At 39.9% G+C, this 20,732-nt stretch overlaps 1 protein-coding gene across 1 annotated transcript in view; it reads right to left on the bottom strand.

Annotated features, from left to right (window-relative positions):
• Positions 1 to 19,340, bottom strand: part of anpeplb (alanyl (membrane) aminopeptidase-like b) — a 28,767-nt gene extending 9,427 nt beyond the window's left edge. The window contains exons 1-16 of the mRNA XM_085166808.1: positions 17,222 to 19,340; positions 14,574 to 14,716; positions 14,303 to 14,451; positions 14,043 to 14,163; positions 13,227 to 13,381; positions 12,876 to 12,989; positions 12,639 to 12,782; positions 12,488 to 12,553; positions 9,497 to 9,562; positions 8,957 to 9,123; positions 8,083 to 8,165; positions 7,180 to 7,313; positions 4,641 to 4,696; positions 3,308 to 3,455; positions 3,039 to 3,130; positions 2,025 to 2,135 (exon numbers count right to left, since the gene is read on the bottom strand). Of these exons, the coding sequence (XP_085022934.1) occupies positions 2,025 to 2,135; positions 3,039 to 3,130; positions 3,308 to 3,455; positions 4,641 to 4,696; positions 7,180 to 7,313; positions 8,083 to 8,165; positions 8,957 to 9,123; positions 9,497 to 9,562; positions 12,488 to 12,553; positions 12,639 to 12,782; positions 12,876 to 12,989; positions 13,227 to 13,381; positions 14,043 to 14,163; positions 14,303 to 14,451; positions 14,574 to 14,716; positions 17,222 to 17,850 (2,378 nt within the window). The 5' untranslated portion in view covers positions 17,851 to 19,340. The remainder of the gene's footprint in view (positions 1 to 2,024; positions 2,136 to 3,038; positions 3,131 to 3,307; positions 3,456 to 4,640; positions 4,697 to 7,179; positions 7,314 to 8,082; positions 8,166 to 8,956; positions 9,124 to 9,496; positions 9,563 to 12,487; positions 12,554 to 12,638; positions 12,783 to 12,875; positions 12,990 to 13,226; positions 13,382 to 14,042; positions 14,164 to 14,302; positions 14,452 to 14,573; positions 14,717 to 17,221) is intronic.
• Positions 19,341 to 20,732: the final 1,392 nt, after the last annotated feature.

Below are 20,732 nucleotides of genomic sequence, written 5' to 3'. Positions count from 1 at the left end.
CCATGGATGTCAGACTTTGGTTACTATTCTGTGACTTCTCTGAAGAAGATTTTGATTTTCTTGAACACAAGATAACAAATCCAGATTTATAATGTGTATACAGTATAACACGGAGCATACATATCCACACAGTATTGCAGTCAAGCACAAAGGCATTTCCACATTGAAGTAACAAGCACATGCAGTGAACGTATTTAACTGTAAATAAAAGATAGACGTAGCCTCAAAGCTTGTTGTATAGGAAATCGAAGGTCCTACAAATATTACAGAGAAAACCCAGCGATCAGACAATCCCTCATGAACAAACACGTGGAAACATGGAAGGAAGAACTCCTTTTTTACAGGAAGACACCTCCAGCAGAAGCAGGCTTGGAGAGGGGCAGCTATTTACTGCAACCAGTTTGGGGTTGAGAGAAGAAAAGTGAACTCTATGCAGAAGTACTTTAACCCTTTAAGACCTACCATAGAACCAAGTCCGCCAGAGCTTATATTATATTTTTACATGCTGTAGAGCCATTTTTGGGAGCATTTCAAGTTGCTATACATCAATACAACCATTATAGCCCAGATTTTAATAATATGTCTGCATTAAGTGCATAGTAATTACATGAATTGCAAAAAAGTGCAATAAAATACAAAAAAATTGAAAATTGTTTTTGCTTTTTTAACATATATTTCTAGTTAGAGAAAATTAAGAGGCTTATCCCTCAAAACTGTAAATACAAAAAAGTTGCACAAAATAGTTTCCCACCACAGGAAATTTATTTTGAGTGTCTTCACAGTTTTATTTTTGAAATACACCAATTTTTATATACTGCAGGAAAAATGAAAAATAAATATTATAATGCAAATTTGCAAAAAAGCAGCATATGCATCAAAATAAACTATTTCCAGCAGTGCAATATGAGTCCTAAGCATCCCAGAAACAACACAGAAAGTCATAAAGTCAAAGATAACTTTTAAAAACACCAGTATAGGCTCATGAGGCCACGATGGTAAAAAAAAAAAAAAAAAAAACATTTCCGCGAAAATGACGTCACTTCCGGTTTCGGGCAGGTAATGGCGGACATGCAAAAGTTCGCGCTGACGTCTATTCCAATGTAGGAAGTGTTACGAACAGCTGATCGGATCGGCAAAGCGTGTTTCTGGAATATTATGTTTTTGTTGCTGCAAGTGCTTTTTATGCAGTTTTTGCAAAGCTATATGTGGAAGGAAACTGTGACCGAGGACAAGCTGATGGCATAAGATGTAAGTACAACTCCTCCGGTTTCATATGCAAAAAAAATTATTGCGCTAGCTCACGTGGTTACAGTGTCTCCAGGATTTAAAAATAGTCACGCAAAACAGAGCGCGCCCGCTCCGACCGGCTTTAAAGGGTTAAACCTGCATTCTGCGTGAATTTTTAGCAAAGAGCGGCTCCTGTGATTGCAAAAAGAAGTGTGGCTCAGTAAATACTATAAAGATGGGGTGTTGGCCTTGATCACTAGTTTGAGGTCTGACTGAATTCAACAGGTTTATTTCTAAGTATTGTCCCAGTTACGGTTACTGAAGGATAATACACTGTCTGCTTTACTCCGACACTGCACATGAGTGTCGTGTTGTTCCTTAGGTTCTTAGTCAGATCCACCCCTCAAGGTCCCTAACCAATTAGTGATGTCATTGTGGCTACGTCCATCTTTTATATACAGTCTTAGTCCCAATTTTTTAAAGTTGCACTTGGAAACTTTTCAAAAATGCCAGCTGTAAGCGCACCAGAGCACTTGTTTGGGAAAAGATGTTGGAATTGAAAATTAGAGTGAGATTGCTTGAAAATCCCACCAAGTGCAGCTTTACCAACATCCACAACGCACAGATACCAACAACTGACATGAAAGAGGGATTAGATTACACATACCTTTGCTAAATCATTACCGGAGAGCAAAGCTACAGAATATATGGAAAGCTAATACAGTTAGATTATCATTGGATAATTCCAGAAAGTGTGACACAGAAAACAAAGATACTTATTCTAGAAAAGTCCACACCTGTTGGTATTGTTGCTCTCCATCCAGGCGGCGTACTTCTGCTTAGCCATCTCTACGCATTCTGGTAGTCCATTGGAACATGCCAGCTTTATGGCTAAGAGCTGGGTGTACCTTAGGATGAAACAACATTTTGTATGATAAATGCAAAGGTATGAAATGTGAGTGTTTCCAAATATGAGAATAATTAGGAGACAAGAGTTTTTTAACCCTTAAATGGACTCTTATTACTCATCTATTGATGACAGTTCTCTAACGAATTGTTTTACCAATGGTTTTGAAACCAAGAGGGCCTACGCGTTCATTGAAAGCTTCCAGTTTCTTTCTTTTAAGTCATCTTTTGGTCTAGCCATACAGCCAGTGACTGCTCAGCATTTACCCGGTAAATGTTTCTAACTTAGGGCGTCATTTTCAGCAGCTGAATGTACTCTTAGTGACACTTAAAGTGCAGTTACAGAAGAATAAATGACTAGCAAGTGGCGATTTCTAAGGAAAGGTGAAAATGATACCACTAAGACTAATTCTACCCTCATTATCACGTCGACCTATAATGCCATATTGTTGTGCCACATAAACAAAGATTAATTATCAAATAATCAGTTTACAGTTTATCATTCTTACGTCCAGCTCTACAGTTTTATTCTTATATGTTACTAGAACAGTCCAGTTGACAGATATCCCCACTCTGTCTTTCTGAGTCTGTGTTTTTTGATGAAGTCATTATTTGAAACTTTGGCCGTGTTTAACGTGAACATCCACCCCTGCAACAGTTTATACGAGATAAAAGCGGACCACTTTAAATGATCCTTGATGACACGAGAACCGCTTCCTTTAAAACGACGCTCACAATCCACACCACGCATCTGTTACAGCACAAAGGCACAAATACAAACTCACACATCTGCTTTTTATTAGCACCTTTGGACTTGAATGTGATTTTATGAGCCGTAAACTGCAAGCATGTGTTGACGATTAACTCGGGATGAATCCCGTCTTAAAAATAAAGATCTTACTTACTGTAAGGAGTGATCGTTCTGTGGGACAGTGTCATTGTCCGTGTCGTTTTTGAAGAAGTTATACAGCTCTCTAACCTGTTCCCGCAAGTATATCTGCAGGAAGAGACGGCAGAGTTTCGGCAATGTATACAATATTTTCTGCACATTGTTCCAATTATTGAACATCAACAAAATCAGAAGATCACATTAAGCCTGTTAAATCTAATAATATAAGACATCAAGGTTTTTTTTAAAGAAATACATACAACTAATGAAAAAGATGACAGATACCTGCATGGGTCCATACACTTCAGAGCGGTCAAACATGAGGATGAAGTACTCGAGATTCCTGACCGCTGACTCCCAGGGAAAAAACTTTGTCTCATTTGTGAGGAAAAGGGTTGAATTCAGAGCCAGAGTCACGTTGACAAGTTTAGCCCTGAAGAGAACAAGAGTGAGATCTCAGTCAGTACAGCCATTTATTCAAAATTCACAAAAAAGCAATATTGGAGCATCCACACACCGCCTGCGCTTTAGCCATTTTTATTTATAAAACCTCCAATAGGACTGCTTCTACAATCACATTTTCTTACAGCTAAATGAAAAAATAAGTCTCCACAATTTGGTTGGGACGTCTTTGGTTAGCATCAGATCAAATGGAAAATGTTTTTTTTAGAAATACTGCAGCGGCAAAATGTCTCAGACTTTATTTAAAGTGTCCGCTGTGACTTGTCGGGATTTGCCTGTTTAATAATTGGCTCTAACAAAACTCAACCCTATCCTGGACAGATGACCGGATGAGCGCCTTGAGGCGACTTTTGTTGTGATTTGGCGCTATATAAATAAAATTGAATTTAATTGAATTGAATTGAATGAGTAAAATAATGATGGCTGACAAATGTTGTTGTCTAAAGAAAATTATCTATTTGCATTTGACCTGTAAATTTAACTCTCTGAGGTATGAGTTGAAATCACTGGCATGTCTAACCCTGAGTTTTGGAGAAAAACAAAAGGGCATTTTTGGGGGAAAAATGTAAGTAATGCCTGTAAGTTACAAGGATTTTTTTTTTTTTACCCCGACTGCCAAGACTTTGGAGAACAGTAGGGTTAGAGCTGGGGATAACACCGATCATAACAAGAGCTCACAGGGTTAATGTCCAGCTAGCTGCAATAAGCAGCAGGGTGTCAATAGCGTGTGTTAGCTCTGTGATAGCGTGTCAGCCTGTCCAGGGTGTAGCCTACCGTGACAGGCTCCAGCTAATCCAATATCTCAATAAAACACATATAATATACTTCATTACCTCAGATAAATGCCTTCCCTAGAAACTGGAGCAAAGTAGCCACTTTATTTGGTAAAATAAATGTCAAATAACATTTAATAATGTTAGGCTGTTTGGTTTGGAAGGGGGTCTGTGACTAATACTGAAAGAATGAGAGAGTTTTTCAAAAGGCCAGATCTAAATATTCAGCAAACCACTGAGAAGGAGCCTGATGCAAAGCTGCATGTTAAGTTAAGTGGATTTCTTAATGACGTTCTAGTTTCCTCTTATCGCTTAACATATCTAACATATTAATAGCACAGCATTATTATTTTTTTATTAAATGAACAGGTCACAGTCAGTACCTTGCCAAGTTAAATGCGTCATCAATAAGCTGCCCTCTGTTCAACAGCGGGATACTCTGGAAAAACACAAGAGTTTCAAAGTTAGAAAGCCACCGAGCGCTACTTCTTTCTTACCTGGGAGCTGCCATTTTAAAGTTATTAAAAATGACTTTAAAGGTTACTGAACGTGACTTTCCTTGCCATCTGATTCCCACCCACTTACCTGGAATTCTCTACTCCTGCTATTCCGTGTTTGTCCACAAAATTATTCTCCCTCCACCATTTGTTTTGTTCCCCAATCAGTGTCATAGGGAATTCAGGTATGTTTATGACAAGTGTTTAGGAGGAGTTGCCTTAGTCAGTGTGTGCGTTGTAGCAGAAACTGTAACAATAGTAACCCTTGCCCTGTTTGTTGCACTGGATGGAAAGTCACAGGCGTTGAGAAAGCTTTCTTTCTCTGCACCGCGAATTATTGATGACAGAACATGAACAACTTGATGGTTTGGGCCCCAGGAAGACTAGCAACCACTGTTGTGGAAGCTAATGGGGTTCCTTATAAATAAACAAATAAACTGAGCGGTAGATCAACCAGCCAAACAATCCATGAACATGGTGACGACATTGCTGATACAACTACAGACTCGTACGTCCAGAAAAAAGCAGGTTAGTTGTAAAAGTTATGCGTGAGCAGTGTTGGTCAAGTTACTTGAAAAAAGTAATCAGTAACTAATTACTGATTACTTCCCCAAAAAAGTAATCCAGTTACTTTACTGATTATTTATTTTCAAAAGTAATTAATTACTTAGTTACTTAGTTACTTTTTAAAAACACGATTTACAACCTGAATAGGTGATAAAGCGATAGATCTTTCAGCCCAATTCTACTTTTTCTGCATAATCATCATACAAAATGTAATCAAATGGAAAAGTCTCTTTTTTAAAACTTGTTTTATTAGTTTTAATCTTTTAACTTTAGCATCAAGCAAAGATTTAATTATATGCAACATTCTCTGACTGGAAGAAATTTGTTTAATATTTAAACCTATTTTCTGCACATTCCAGCACATAAAATAAAATATTTTTTGTGTTTACACTCAGTCTTTCAAATAGATGCAAGTAAAACACAGCAGAAAATAAATAAAGTCAAAGACTAGCGGTCCTGTTGCTCTATTTTCACCTGTAAAGCAGGAGTGGGGTAGGCGGAGGTTTACCCTGGTGCAGGTGTGCCGCGGTCAGTGGAAGAATCCGCGAGTTTCTCTGTGAGTTTCCCATTACGTCGTAGCTACTCGGTGCTTGCTTGGAAGTTTAGGGGTTTTTTTGCTGTAAAAGAAGTTTTCTTCCCACGCACAACGGACACTAATGTTTTTGTCACTTTTTATGGAATCAAACTCAAAGTAAGGTCAGTACTTCCACGCTTTAAACGCTGCACGCTCATACTCTCTCCCGCCAGCCCGTTCTCACTCCCGAGGCGTAACATGCCGACGTTTTGTCACGTCCCGCGGCGTTCCTGAGGAACGCAAAAGGAGACCTTCGGCGTTCTTATGGTACACGGCGGGTTATGGCCGAAATCCAGTGCAATGACGCTCCCGCGGTAATAGACGTTCCAGCCCTGTATTCCAGCCCTAACCATAACCTTATTCGTGACCTTAACCAGGACTTTAATGACGTTAAATAGCGTGTTTCTAAGCGATTTGAAGAAAAAGAGCGCACATGTGTAGATTGAGTCCAGACGGTTCTCATATTTCCTCATTTTCCGAGGTCGTCATTTAGGAACGTGGTGGGTAGCCGAAAATGTAATATGTTGACGATTTGTCACCTAGCGTAAAATGTGACGCTTTGGGAGTGAGAACGTGTTGCTCCTGCACTCGATATATGATCCATTGTTGATCTGCACACAGCTGTTGTCACGAACGTCGCGCTCGCTTACGTCACTGTCATGAGACATTCTCGCAAAAAAATCACGGTTTTAGTAACGCAGTAAGTACTTTTCCTACGGGAAAGTAACGGTAATCTAATTACCATTTTTGCAATAGTAATCCCTTACTTTACTCGTTACTTTAAAAAAGTAATCGGATTACAGTAACGCGTTACTGCCCATCTCTGTACGTGAGGCACAAGTAAGGCCTTTTTTGTGTAACTCGGGATCTACGGCGACAAATGTTCGCTTTGAAGGATTGAGTTAACCTCTGAGCTTTTGGTTCAAGGCCAATTCTTGGTCTGGTCTACTTTGTTCAAACAGCATCTCTGTCTTACCCTCCAACACAATCTATCAAACTTCACTGTGTAATAAAGGAAGCAAACTTGGATGTTTTTATTGTTGCTCTTTAAAGCCTCTAGAAAACCTTTGCAGTCCAATGAATCTGCCTTCGACAATAAGTTATTTCTCTTCAATATAACCTCGTCAGATTAGATTTTATTTTGATAATTAACCAATAACTCACAAAATCCCTGCATTTATCGCCTGGTATGGAACAAAGAAGCTTCAGAAGATAAGATGTCGTAATATTTCCAGTAAAAATCACCCAGTAAAATGTGTAAAACTGGAGTGGCCCAGTACTTACATGTCGATTCTTCTGCAGCTGAGCTAGAAGACGTTCCCAGTTCTCTGGATTGTAATTGACTCTGTAGTATCCGGTGCAGTTGATATTTGCCAGGATCCATTCACCATTCTTAGCTATGAAAGCTTCTTTGTGTACTGTTCACGAGACATCAATTAGTTGAAAATGTGTTAAATGTATTTGCGAGTGAGTAAAATGAAGCACTTGAATAGAGAAAAAGGAAACTTGACAGAGACTTAAGAAGTAAAAACATGAAGACAACCAAACTGAAAGCAGATGCTCTGTGTGCAGTCATTTTGCTTCTCCCAGATGTTTTTGCATCTCCTTTTTTGGTTCTTTTTGGTATCTTTGATGTCATTTTTGCAACTTTTTTTACTCTTTGTGATAAATTCTCATTATCACTTCCTTTTGTTCTGTATTTTTTCACGGACACATCAGGTGGCATTTGGGATTCACATCTGTTTATCTGTAGTTGTTTTGATGCTTTTTTGTGTCTTGAAAGTCAGTTTGTATGATTAACTATTCTGTATGTGTTTGCAACATTACATGCACAAATGTCATTCAAATTCAGCAACACTAAGGATGATTAACGATGTATGTGATTAATAGTTTTCTATACCTTCTAAAATATATGCAAAATATTTCTTTGGCCAATTTTTATTTTTGTGCGTTTAAAGAAAATTGCATTCCAGGAATATCTAAAGCCTTTGTAGCTGATTTAAGAACTTTTGGGGCAAATAAACATTTCACTGAAAAATGCTTGTGGTTGTTTTGTTTGTTTGTTTCTTTAATCAATGGCTTGATTCTGTCTCATCACACATTAATAATAAAATAAAACATTATTCTGGTTCCCTTTGAAACAGAAGATGTAAAATAAAAAATACTTTGTGTTCTCCTGCATCTTACCTGGGTCGTTGTTATACAAATACACTTTCTCAAATTTAGACGACGCATCTGAGATGAACTCAATCTCCACTGTCCATGAATTGCTAAACAGAAAAAGAACAGGTCGATCTTACACTGGATGTAGTTTCGCATGCCCCAGAAAATAAAGTGAGCACTAATTGTGAGTTTTACAGACTTTTTAAAGCTCACAAACTGAAAAGAATCATTTTAGAGACAAAAACATGAGCATGAAATCTATTTTATAACCTAATCTGTGCCACTATCATGCCAGAGTCTCCAGGATCTGGAGGTATCCCAGTCTGGACCCTGTATGATTCATCGGGGCAACCGTGGCTCAGGGGGTTGGGAAGCGTATCTGTAACCGGAAGGTCGCCGGTTCGATCCCCGGGCTCTGTGTCCTGGTCGTTGTGTCCTTGGGCAAGACACTTTACCCTCTGGCCTACTGGTGTTGGCCAGAGGGGCCGATGGCGCGATATGGCAGCCTTGCTTCTGTCAGCTGTGGCTACAACTGTAGCTGCCTCCACCAGTGTGTGAATTTGAGAGTGAATGAATAGTGGCATTGTAAAGCGCTTTGGGTGCCTTGAAAAGCGCTATATAAATGCAATCCATTATCGTGGCAGCATCATGGAGTTTGAAGGCAAAGGCAACGCCAAAAGCAATGAAATCAGTTGTGGCCCAATACTTTGTTAACAATGTGAGTTATTCATTGACTTTTTACCACAGACGGTTATTTAACCTGTATTATCATTAAAAGTGGTACAAAATGTTAACTCAAGCTAGATGATTTTATTACATATTTGTCTAGGCTGGAAAAAAAATAGCTGGTTTACACAAAGTTAGGTCAAGTTTGTAGAAAAATATGGAAGAAACCTACGAGGAACTGGCAGTGTTATTGAAGAGAAACTGCTTCTGGTAGACTTGTCCATTGGTAGTGTTGATGGTAATGACAGGATAGCCACTTTGGGTGATCCAAGGGTTCATGAATCCAGCGATGTCATCGGTGTTGCGGACAGCTTTGTGACCGCGGTTCTGATTCTCAGCCTGCCAACATTAAACAAGTCAATGAATATTTTTCCATGTGCAGTCCAAACCCGATGTGTTTGTAAATGATGATTTATGATAATTGAATTCATTAGTATCTGAACATTTTCGAACTCTTTGCTTTAAAAGAGCTAAATATACCACGCAGGTCTTTGCTTTCTAAAAGCTGCCGTTTGGCATTTTAATGTGCTAGCCATTGTTTTAAATTAAATGAGCTAAAACACTATGATTTATCCAAAATACTTAAAATCTGGGATAAATACAATGTTGTGATTAATCCTCAGGCAATGAATGATTTTGATGACAAGGCACGCATAGAGTAAGCAACAGAAATTTGGCGGAATAAAACAGCCTGGATAATTTATCATCTTACCCTTTGTATATACTCCAAGAGGTCATCCTTTTCTACGCTTCCATATTGAAAGGCCTTGAGATACATCTACGAAATATATGAAAGCAGAACGATTGAGTAACAGTGGACACAGTTGCATCAGGCACAAAAAAATAATTATTTCCCCGTGGAGCTGTTGGAATAAGAGCTGGGTGAAAAGATTCAATTGCAGCTGTGAGCAGCTGAACCTGAGGGAGATGTGATGTTGTAATAAATCTCTGAGTAAAAAACTTTTAGTTTTTTCTTGTTTTTTTGTTTGTTTTGTTTTGAATCTTCTGCCCGGATACACGTGAACATTCACAATGAGTTTGGTGTGTTACAAAAATATAGGTTTGAACAGACGTTTAGCCTCTTCCTTGTATATCTGACAAGGAGAACACAACACCCTTATTGATTTTGCATGAGGCAGTGGAAAACACAAGTGGACAAAAATTGCGTGCCTTCCCCATTTCTGCAGACACGAACCAGATGTTGGAATGCTTTCGTTCAGAGCAGCACCGAGGGCTTTATTTTCAACATGTTCGATTTGGATGTATGACAGAAGCTGGTGACAGAAGTTAACCTCTTCGAATACACCAGGTTACCTGCAACCTGTCGAGGGTTTGGGGTTATTTTAGGCACATGATATACAGACAAGTTTTATGAAACTAGAAAACGTTGCCTTTCAAATGAAGCCTGATCCAATTCGGAATTACAACTTTATGTTATTATTATTTTTTTGTTTGTTTCAAAAGTTTCCAAAGATCATTTTTCACGACTAAACTGAAACAATACACCGCTGGATCAAAGACTGTATTTAAAGGATGGACGTAACCACTGTGACACCACCCACTGGTTTTGGAGTGCAGATTGTGATTATTAGCATTTTGGCCACCACTGTGTCTTTTTTTCTTTTTTTAAATGCAGAAATTACCATATTTGGATCAAAGGCTGGAGTGCTAAGTTATCAGCTAACACTTGCTAGCTTTGTTGCTAAGCTGCATTCATAAATTCCACCCATCTATTTTCTTCCAACATCAGAGTTGCAGGGGGGCTGAAGGCCCTGGACAGGTCGCCAGTCTGTCACAGAGCTAACACAGCATTCACAAGGTCATATTTCCATTATTAATGCTTCAAATTGCAGCAACAGCACAAATGTTGTACAGTGGCCCAGTTCAGTAAGTCAGACTAACAGGGATGACAGCTACAGTGGGACAAATCCTGATCCTGTGGACAAAAATTAGTGAGTTCATTTCATAATGCCGCAAGCCGTGGCTACGTAAGCCAATGTGTCAATATCTGGCACCAATTATGGCCAGCCAAATCTGCTCTTCCTTTCCATCCATCTCAAAAGCCTGTGAGGCGCTCAGAGTTTTGTAGCACACAAGAGACTTCACAAATGTTCCTTTTCCTTACATTTGCCAAGACTTTGGATGCAAAAGCAAACAAGGTATATGCAGATTAGATGAGATTTAATAGCTAATTAAAGCATCAAACAGTACGATTGCTACCATCTGTGTCCTCTTTCGATAATGTCGTGGCTCCAGATACATGAGCCATGACATCATCGAAATGGTTGGATTGTCTCATGAAAACGTTTCCAGGATTCTGCTTTTGGATTGTCTTGGCAGAAGTGAGTTTTAACTGCAGACTGGCAGTCAAGTGAAACCCTTTAGTTTTATTGTTTGTTTTTAAGTTTAAATGACCTGTATTTGTATAGCGCTTTACTCAGTCCCTATGGATCCCAAAGTGCTTTACACTACATCCAGCAGTGTTGGGAAGGTTACTTTTAAAATGTATTCCATTACAGATTACAGAATACATGCCCCGAAATGTATTCTGTAACGTATTCCGTTACGTTACTCAATGAGAGTAACGTATTCTGAATACTTTGGATTACTTAATATATTATCATGCTGTTTACAACTACATGAATGTACTATTGCTGTGATTTATTACTGTTACTGAAGGTCCGCGGCTCCGAACCGTAGTAAAGGGACCTCTGGCTAATACGGTGGGTTCTGTGTCGGCTCGTAGCCGAAAACTAGCTTTACTTTGTTGTCTGGGTCAACTTTGCTAGCAGAGACAGAGAGAGGCGTTGAAAGGCTGCTCCAACAGAACTTATTGTTTTTGGAGGAAAACACGAACACGGTGTACAGTCGAGTCTTAATAGCTTACTTACAGCTGGGCTCGTCAGGCTCTCTTCTTGGCTGCAGTGGTTATTATTATATTTACCTGCTTCCAGCTCCCGTTTCTGCTCGATGACAGCTCGTACTTCTCCTTTTTCTCCCTCCCTCGCTCACAGACACATAACGTGTATGGCAGTCCATTCTCCCTGCAGCACGGACTACACTGCCCATGATGCTACATTCTTTAGAGCTATGCTTGTAGCATTCTGCCTGTTAGCTTAGCACGACAACAACAAAAAGGCCTCTCTCACCCAGGAAACAGCAGAGAGAGAGCGTCACCCTGTAACCATGGCAACCGTAACGCTGCCGCCTGGAACAACAGAACGTAGCTGTCAAACAAAACCCAAACAGTCCTGACCCGCCACAATATGAAACAGGGAAGTACCGCCGTGTAATCCATTTATTTCAACAAAGTAACTGTATTCTAAATACCACCTTTTTAAACGGTAACTGTAACGGAATACAGTTACTCATATTTTGTATTTTAAATACGTAACGGCGGTACATGTATTCCGTTACTCCCCAACACTGACATCCAGTCATCCACCCATTCACGCACTGGTGATGGCAGCTACATTGTAGCCACAGCCGCATGGGGCGCACTGACAGAGGCGATGCTGTTGGACACTGGCGCCACCACTAGCAGGCAACGGGTGAAGTGTCTTGCCCAAGGACACAACGACCAAGACAGTCAGAGCCAGGGCTCGAACCGGCAACCTTCCGATTACAAGGCGAACTCCCAAGTCTTGAGCCACGATCGTTTAAGCCTTGGGAAGGACCTGAAAGGAAAATCATTTTTGCTTACTTGGAGCCCTTTGTTGAAAACAACTTCTCCCACATGGTTTGCCAGCATTCTCAGCACAATTGCGCCCTAACAAAGTGAAAACAGATTACATGTTCCTGTTAGTAGAAAACACACAGTGGCAAATTGTGTATTAACAGCTTTGACTAGCTACCTTGCTGTAGCTGATCGAATCAAACATTCCAAGGATGTCATCTGTCGTATTGATCGCTTTTGATGGAGGACTGAGAGGATGGGATGAGGCCAAAGCATCCTCTCTAAACGCATCGTGGAGGTCATTCATGATGGATATATCTTTCTGTAGAAAACAAACATGGACGAGACTGTAAGCTTAAACAATTTTGCCTGAGCATTTAGCAGAACTCCGGAGATATTGTAAGGCTGGACTTACTATATTGAACGTAGGCTCCACACTGTCCACAGCAAAGTAAGACAGGTAGGTAGCAATGCCCTCATTCAGCCAAAGGTCGTTCCACCATTTCATTGTCACCTCATTTCCAAACCACTGCCAACAAAATAAAAATAAATCCTTACACAGGAAAGGTTGCATTGCTATTCAATATTGTTGTAAAAGTAAAACTTCCTTAATCCAACACTGTGTTTCTTATCATGTGAAAATGTTGTATGATCTTTACTTTTGCTGCTAAAACCATATGTTTCGCTACTCCTGTCTGTGGTCTTAACAGGAAAACAACTCAGAGGATTGAAATCAGATGCTTTATCTGTTTTACTGCTCTCTAACCTGGTGTGCCAGTTCATGTGCAATGACAGTGGCAATATCTTCCTTGTGCAACAGGGAGGAGACGCCTTCCTGATAGAGCAGGAATCCTTCCTGGTATGTGATCAGTCCCCAGTTTTCCATCGCAGCAGGGTATAAGTCTGGCAGTGCAAGCTGGTCTACGGAGATCACAAAGAAATGGACACAATTCTCTTCATGTTTATATCCACAATAAAAGCAACATACTGAACAAAGACCGATAAAAACCCTCCGACTGAGTTCAAGAAGCAAAGAAAAACAAATACAAATCATGGGAATTGTTTTGTGTGCTATTTATGATGTCTTTTTCAAATCTCTCATGTCAAGCTGTTCGTTTTTGTGCTTCTCTTTGAGTCAGAGAAATGAAATGAGTACATCAGAGGAACAGCTCAGGTTTGGAGACAAAGTTAGAGATCCAGGGCTCAGATGGTTTGGACATGTGCAGAGGAGGGATAGTGGATATACTAGACAAAGGATGCTGAAGATGGAGTTTCCAAAAGAGGAAGACCACAGTAAAGGAGGACATGAAGAGGGTTGGCGTGATAGAGGAGGATGCTAGGGATAGGGTGAGATGGAGGGGGATGTTTTGTGGGGGTGACCCCAAAAGTGAGCTGATAAAAGAAGAAGACTGAAATGTAAGTAGGTATAGTTTGGGAAGAGAGGCGCCTGGACTTCTTTAAGTTTCTTGAAGACGTTTCACCTCTCGTCCGAGAAGTCCAGACACCTTTCTTTCCAAGCTCCTTAGACTACAATGACCTGGATGACTGAGACCCTTCACAGATGTAAGTAGGTATAGTTTACCTATTTTTCTCATTGAATATTTCATTTCAAATTGGCTTTCGTAGAATCGAAGGAGCTCTCTGGCAATGTCGCGGGCATAATCAGCGTGTCCTGCATCGATGGCTTCAGGGCGAGCATACGTCTGCACAAACAAAACACAGAAATGGCACTGAGTGGTAAAAATAGTAAAACCTCACTGGCGACTAGCCCAGTTTTGCTGACTTTCAAAGTGTACTGGCAAAAACAAAAACATCAATAACACTGCAGGACATGTAGCCTACATTTATGTCCACACGATCAGTATTGGACTTTGGAGAGGGGATGAATGCGAAGCTGTCGTCGACCACTGTGAAGGCGAATAAGTAGGTGGACATCTTTGGTGTTTCTCTAAAGGCAGTGCGTTGCCATTCGTCATCTATAATGTTCCTTCCTGAAAGAAGGGAAACAAGGAAATACATAATGAGGACATCTTTTACTCCTATTGTTAAAGTTAATGTTTGACTCCTCAGCAGGTGACCTATATCACGTATTGACACGGGAACTTGTTTTTACCATAAGGGGCTGCATTTCCCAGAGCTATGGTTTCTCGCCTGTGGAAGATGGTCAATTTAAACACAGCCTTCATGTCTGGCTCATCGAAACAAGGAAACACTTTCCTGGCATCTGTTGGCTGCAGATTGGTGGCAGCAATGAATCTAAGCATACAGGGAATAGAGAGCGAGAGAGTGTTCAGGTGTCTTTTAATTGGATCAAAATGTCCCAACATATTCTTTAATCATCGCTAACAGCTTTTATTGGTCTTTGACTATGATGTTACTGCACTTTTTCACTAATTTGTTACATTAATTGCAAGTGAACCATCTTGTGGCCATATTGTACCATTTAAAGAACGCACAATAACTTGTTAAAAACATTAATGAGTGAGAAATGGAAAAGACAGAGTGTAGCTGGTTAACAACAACTGAGAAAAAGATATGTGTGTAACTATCCCAAGGTGTTCATGTATGTTGGGTTTGGTTTGGTTAGGTTTTGGATGTGCCTGATTCTCACAAATTCATACGAGTATGAATGTGTAAAAACAAAAAGAAGAAAGGATAGATGAAGTACAAGTGTAGCGGTTGAAAAGTTGCGGTCCCCACCTGAACGTGCTGGTTACATGTATTAAATTATTGTCTTCACTGTAGAATAGTGCGTGATCAGAGGTTGTAAATGTGTAAATATATAAGTGTACAACTCTTTAAGTTCAATGTGAGACACCATATCCAAGAATCAAAAACTGAGAAGACAGAAAAACAATAAGCTACTTTTTTAAAAAATTATTTGCTGCTTTATAGCTTCTTTTGTTTTTAGAGTTTAATTTGACTTTTTTCCTCCCCTACATTTATTTGAAGCTACTGGTCTTCAGATTAAGATGTTATTGAAAAAAGATCTTTGGGATTATATTTATAAAAATCGTGAGCGTATTGCAGAATGATTGCTTTTACTTTGATACTGTTGCAAATTTTCCCTGTGGAGTGTGCTATCTACGTCCCTACCCTCACCTATGGCCACGAGCTGTGGGTAGTGACCGAAAGAACGAGATCGCGGATACAAGCAGCAGAAATGAGCTTCCTCCGAAGGGTGGCTGGCCTCTCCCTTAGAGATAGGGGGAGAAGTTCGGCCATCCGGGAGGGGCTCAGAGTAGAGCCGCTGCTGCTCCACATCGAAAGGAGCCAGCTGAGGTGGTTCGGGCATCTGACGAGGATGCCTCCTGGGCGCCTCCTGGGTGAGGTGTTGCAGGCATGTCCCACCGGGAGGAGGCCCCGGGGCAGACCCAGGACACGCTGGAGAGATTATATCTCTCGGCTGGCCTGGGAACGCCTTGGTGTTCCCCCGGCCTCGGATAAAGCGGATGAAGATGGATGGACTTCTTTTTACGGCACATTTTAAAGCCAGGACTTTTACTTGTAACTAAATACTTATTACACCACTGCAGGTGCAAGCACACATGTAACCAATCAGTGATGTCATAGCAGCAACTTTACGATTATGAATGGATTATTTTACTATTATTATTACAGTTTTTTTCATTCTGAAAGATATTGTTTGTCCTTTCTGTTGGATACTTACTGGTTCCAGCTTAACTGCATTTTGATTAGGCCTCATCTTAAGCTGTGTAAATCAGTCGAGCCAACTCAGTTTTATCAAAAGACAAAAATGTCCTGGCCGCAGTTTTTGTAACTTTAATGCCAAAGTTCCATTGTGAATTATTTTTTATGGGTTTGTGCAACATCTAGAATAAGGTTACGATGAACAGTCAGTTTGGGTTATTGTTATACATGTCAGATTAAAACGGACACAAAGAACTGCACCCGAGTGGAAAATAAACAGTGATTTGAAAAAATGTGGGATGCATCATTGTTATGTTAGAAAATGACTTTGTGTTTGAGCTATCACTGTGTTTAGTCATCCAGATGATTATAGACTCACTGTTTTTAAAAAACACTCAAGTTGAGAAATTAATTCACTGTGGAAACTTGAACATCTCTGTAACCTGATGGAATATTATTATTGCTTATTATGAATTATTACTGTTATTATGGCTGAGTGATAAAGTTTGTAAGCTTGTATAGATATTTTTTTCTCTCCTTTATATTAAAAGGGAATTACATTTTGAACAATGCTTAAAATCAAAAATAAGGCTTATATATTTACGTATTTAATCATTTAATATTTGGAGTTGCATCTTCTTGAAATAACGATTTAAGAAATTATTTATATTTTTCTTAATATAACTTTGACTCTTTTCAGCCTTTATGTCATTTTCCTTGAAACCTTTCCAAATATTTTTCCCTTAATAGTTTTCTTATAAAAAAAAAACACTTAAATTTAAATTTTGTATTTATTTTTCACTCCACAAAAATTGGAATCTTGAAATCCTAAAATTAGCATTAAATACAGAATACTTACATAACTTTCATAGATTTCAGATAAAAAAAAAAAATTTAATATAGATTATTTTTCCAACTGGAATAAACACGACCACATTTCTTTCACTTTCTCAGAAACCCTCTAAGCTCTAATTGCCGATTATTGTACAGAATACCATAAACTTTAAAGTTGCACTAATGAAAAGCTCTGAAATTGTTTTAGAAACTCCAAATTCAACAAATAATTAAATGTATTGATATATATTCTACACGCAGAGCTTTTTTACATACCTGTCCGCATTTGGATCATCTACACTTTCATAGTCAAAGACACCATCAGTATATCTGCTTAGATACAGTGCTTCCAGATTATCCGAGACTTCGCCGTTGAAAGACAAAAACAAAGAGTAGCTCCCTCCTGCCTCCAAGGCGTCCATCAATTTGATCTCGAGGAAGTCACTTTCATCATCGTAGTGTTGCAATCCAGACACTTTAATATTCCTTTTTGTATTTTCGTTCAACACCACCGGCGAGGACACGTTCAGGTTCCTGCTGTTGAGAAAGATGCTCATCGTCCTTTGGGCACATTGAAAGTGGACAGTCGAGTTTCCCGTGAAGATCATGGTCTGGTTCGGAGTGGTGATGTTGGGATTGGAGCCGTTCCCCTCCTCTATGATTTTAGTGTAGAGGTGAACTGCGAGTGAAATTTCGTACTTCTCAGGTACCAAGCTCTTCGGCAGCCGCATGTTTGGCGGTGGGGCCAAGGTGGTGGGCGACGGGGTTGGAGGTGGCGTCATGGTAATGTTTTGGGTCTGAGCCTTGAACAGAATAATCATGGTGAACATGCCGCCGATGGAAGAGACGGTCAGAACGCCAAAGGCGATGGCGATAGCCTTGGACGTTCCAAACTTCAGTGGCATTGTAGCTGCTTCTTTTGGTCCGTCCTGCTGCTTGTCCGGTAGAGATGATTCCCTGAGTGAGTCTGCCTCTGGTCTGTGCTGTCTGATCTGTTCACAGGCATGTAACCTCCCTCCAATAAACAGGGCTTGGCCTTAGCAATTAAGGGTCTGTACTTGGATTAAGCATTAACTTTGACACTGCCAAAGGAGCAAAGAGTACACATTGCAGTGTGAAGAGGGCGATGTTCACTGTAAATAATCAGTCAGATTGTGCTCCCAAACATCTGGAGGTGGTTACTGCGGTCATGCCACTAATGCTGGGGTTAGGTAAACCGCAGGTCCTCACACTGCGCTCTCCTACCCCATCCCACACTTCCTCACATTCCCTTTCTGTGAACACTCCTCAAACCATCACAATCACATACAAACACCCCCGGGCACAACAAAATCCTCAGTGGGGAACACATCCAGCATCGCCGCTTTTGATTGTAAGAGGTGTTCAAAGTTTCGAAATGCAGCTGTTCTTCCTTAAATTTCTGCAAGCGAGTCTCTGCAGCAGGAGGGGGTCCAAGGGTTCGTATCTAAACAGAGACCATGCAAGTCTCTCCCACCAAGACGGTATATAAAGAGAGGACTGCTGAGTGGGCTGAATAAAACAGAAGAAAAAAAGAGGAGAACATAGAACGTAGTGATTTGTACGTCACTAAACTTCCTGGAAAGCTCCAACCGCGGGTAACGATGATTCTTCATCTCAGGAGAGGAAAGAGGAGGGAGACTAATAGGCAAAATGGGAATAATGCAGGAAAAGAGGGCCAGAGATGGGAGTGTTGCTGGTTATTTGTACTGAGAACAGATGTTGCTGTTGGGGGGTCAAGGTGGTCAAATGATCCTGAGCATATTGATAACACTGGAGACCAACCATCAGCGCCCTGAGGCCAAAGTCAGGTGGATGAGCAGCTGAGGCATCAAGGCCGCATTCCTGTTCACATTAAAACTACATCAACATCGGATACCAAAGCAAATAAAGACCCCAGCAACAATAAAACGAGTAAACCCAAAAACTCAACTGTCATTTTTATTATGTGAGACAAGTGAACCAGATGTTATAACATCTGCCTGAATGTCACAGGTTTCTGCTCTTACGTTCAAGATTTACTCCTTAGAAAGGAAGAGGTAGGTCATCAGTTTCATAATGCATTTAATATGGATTGATGCGTGCAAGCGAGGCAGCAACAGGAACTTTCACGTGTCAATACAGAGCACAACTCTTTTGGAAGAAATCTGTGAAATGTCAAGCAGATCTCTCACTACAAACACTCTCGCGTATATACACACACATTCTCTCAAGAATATTTGGTTTAAAAAAAACAAGCTTTAATTAAATTACCAAGATTTTTCACCACACAGCTGGGGTTAGGTCTAACTCTAATTCTGTAGTATCTGGAGAGAGAAAAAGGCACGTTATAGGTGGAAAATACATCATTTTTATGCGTGTTACAACTTACAACGACTAAATTGTAACAAAAATTCTGATAACCACAGGGTAAGAGCTGCTGATGGTCTTAAAGAGTTATGTAGAAGGAAAAATGTAAAAACCATCTGCTTCAGTCTCATAAGCAGCTACAAAGACTTTTACTCTGCATTTGTCCAGCTGAAACACATTCAGGTTATAACTGCAACTTGGATCTAAATCAGACCGTGTTACAGGTAATCAAGGCAAAATCTTGGTAATTTTACATTGTTCAGGAGCATTTTCTTTCAGCCATTAAAAAAAAAACAAAAAAAAACAGGATCCCACCAGGTAAACCAGTGCAGGTTTAAACAGGGACAGAAATCTTCAAGGGCAAATCTTTGATAATAAGGACCTCTGCTGACAAGAAGGGTAACTGCAAGTGCATTAACTCGACTGTCTCTGCTGTCACAAGCAGACAAATGAAGATGAAAACAAAACAAACAGACAAACAAACAAAAAAAAAACAACAACAACTGGAATTTGACTTGAAATAATCAGCCTTTTGTGACAGCAAAGGAAATGTGCAAAACGTTTCGAGACATCAGAAGCTGACTAATTTTAAAGACGGCAGGTTAAAGTTTGCTGAAACTCATTAGCTCCCTCTTCAGACAAACACATTTACATGATGCACATCAACAATAAACCTGCCCACAGAGGGGGCACTCGAGATTAAAATAATGTGGCCCAGCACTGGAATGACTGTTTCTGCATTCCCGGCAGCCTATGATCGGAATTACGCCAGCTTAACGAAAGCAATCAGCAGCCGAGTCAGAGCAGTCACACCGAAACAGCTGATGGTCTTCAGCTGCTTTTTAGGAAGAAGAGCTTCACGTTGGCATTTTTGGTCCTGCACCACATCTCCCACACACTCTTACCCATTTACTGCATTCATACACGGATCTCATGTGTTCATCTGTGCAATTCTCTAGCGAAAGACTCGATGTGTCTTCCGTTTGAGTTAGTAATCGACGCTAATAAATACAACCGAATTCAAGGAACGACTGAGTACAAAATACAGTACAATAACCATCTGCTTTCTACAGTGGAGGAAATATGCTGGTAATCTGATGCTGAGAATAAAGGCAAATGTAATGTACAAACTCTTTAAAAGAAAAAAAAAAAAAATATATATATATATATATATATATATATATATATATATACACACACACACACACACACACACACAATACAAATAAAAACTGCAATTTTTTAGCTGTAAAATTACATTTTGATATTTTAAGAAGAGCCACAATATTTCTGGGATTGAAACCAAGCCTATACTGAGGAGCGAGAGAAGAGTTTTAGAGTAAAATCTGCAAATGTAATGTTCATAGAATAGAGCTAAAATATTTTCATGAGGGAGAAAGGGTCTTTCCCAGTCAAAAGT

The sequence above is a fragment of the Neolamprologus multifasciatus genome, chromosome 7 (assembly GCF_963576455.1).
Source record: "Neolamprologus multifasciatus chromosome 7, fNeoMul1.2, whole genome shotgun sequence".
Lineage (NCBI taxonomy): Eukaryota > Metazoa > Chordata > Actinopteri > Cichliformes > Cichlidae > Neolamprologus > Neolamprologus multifasciatus.
The sequence above is the reverse complement of the archived record's forward strand: the minus strand, read 5'-3'. Positions and strand labels throughout refer to the sequence as shown.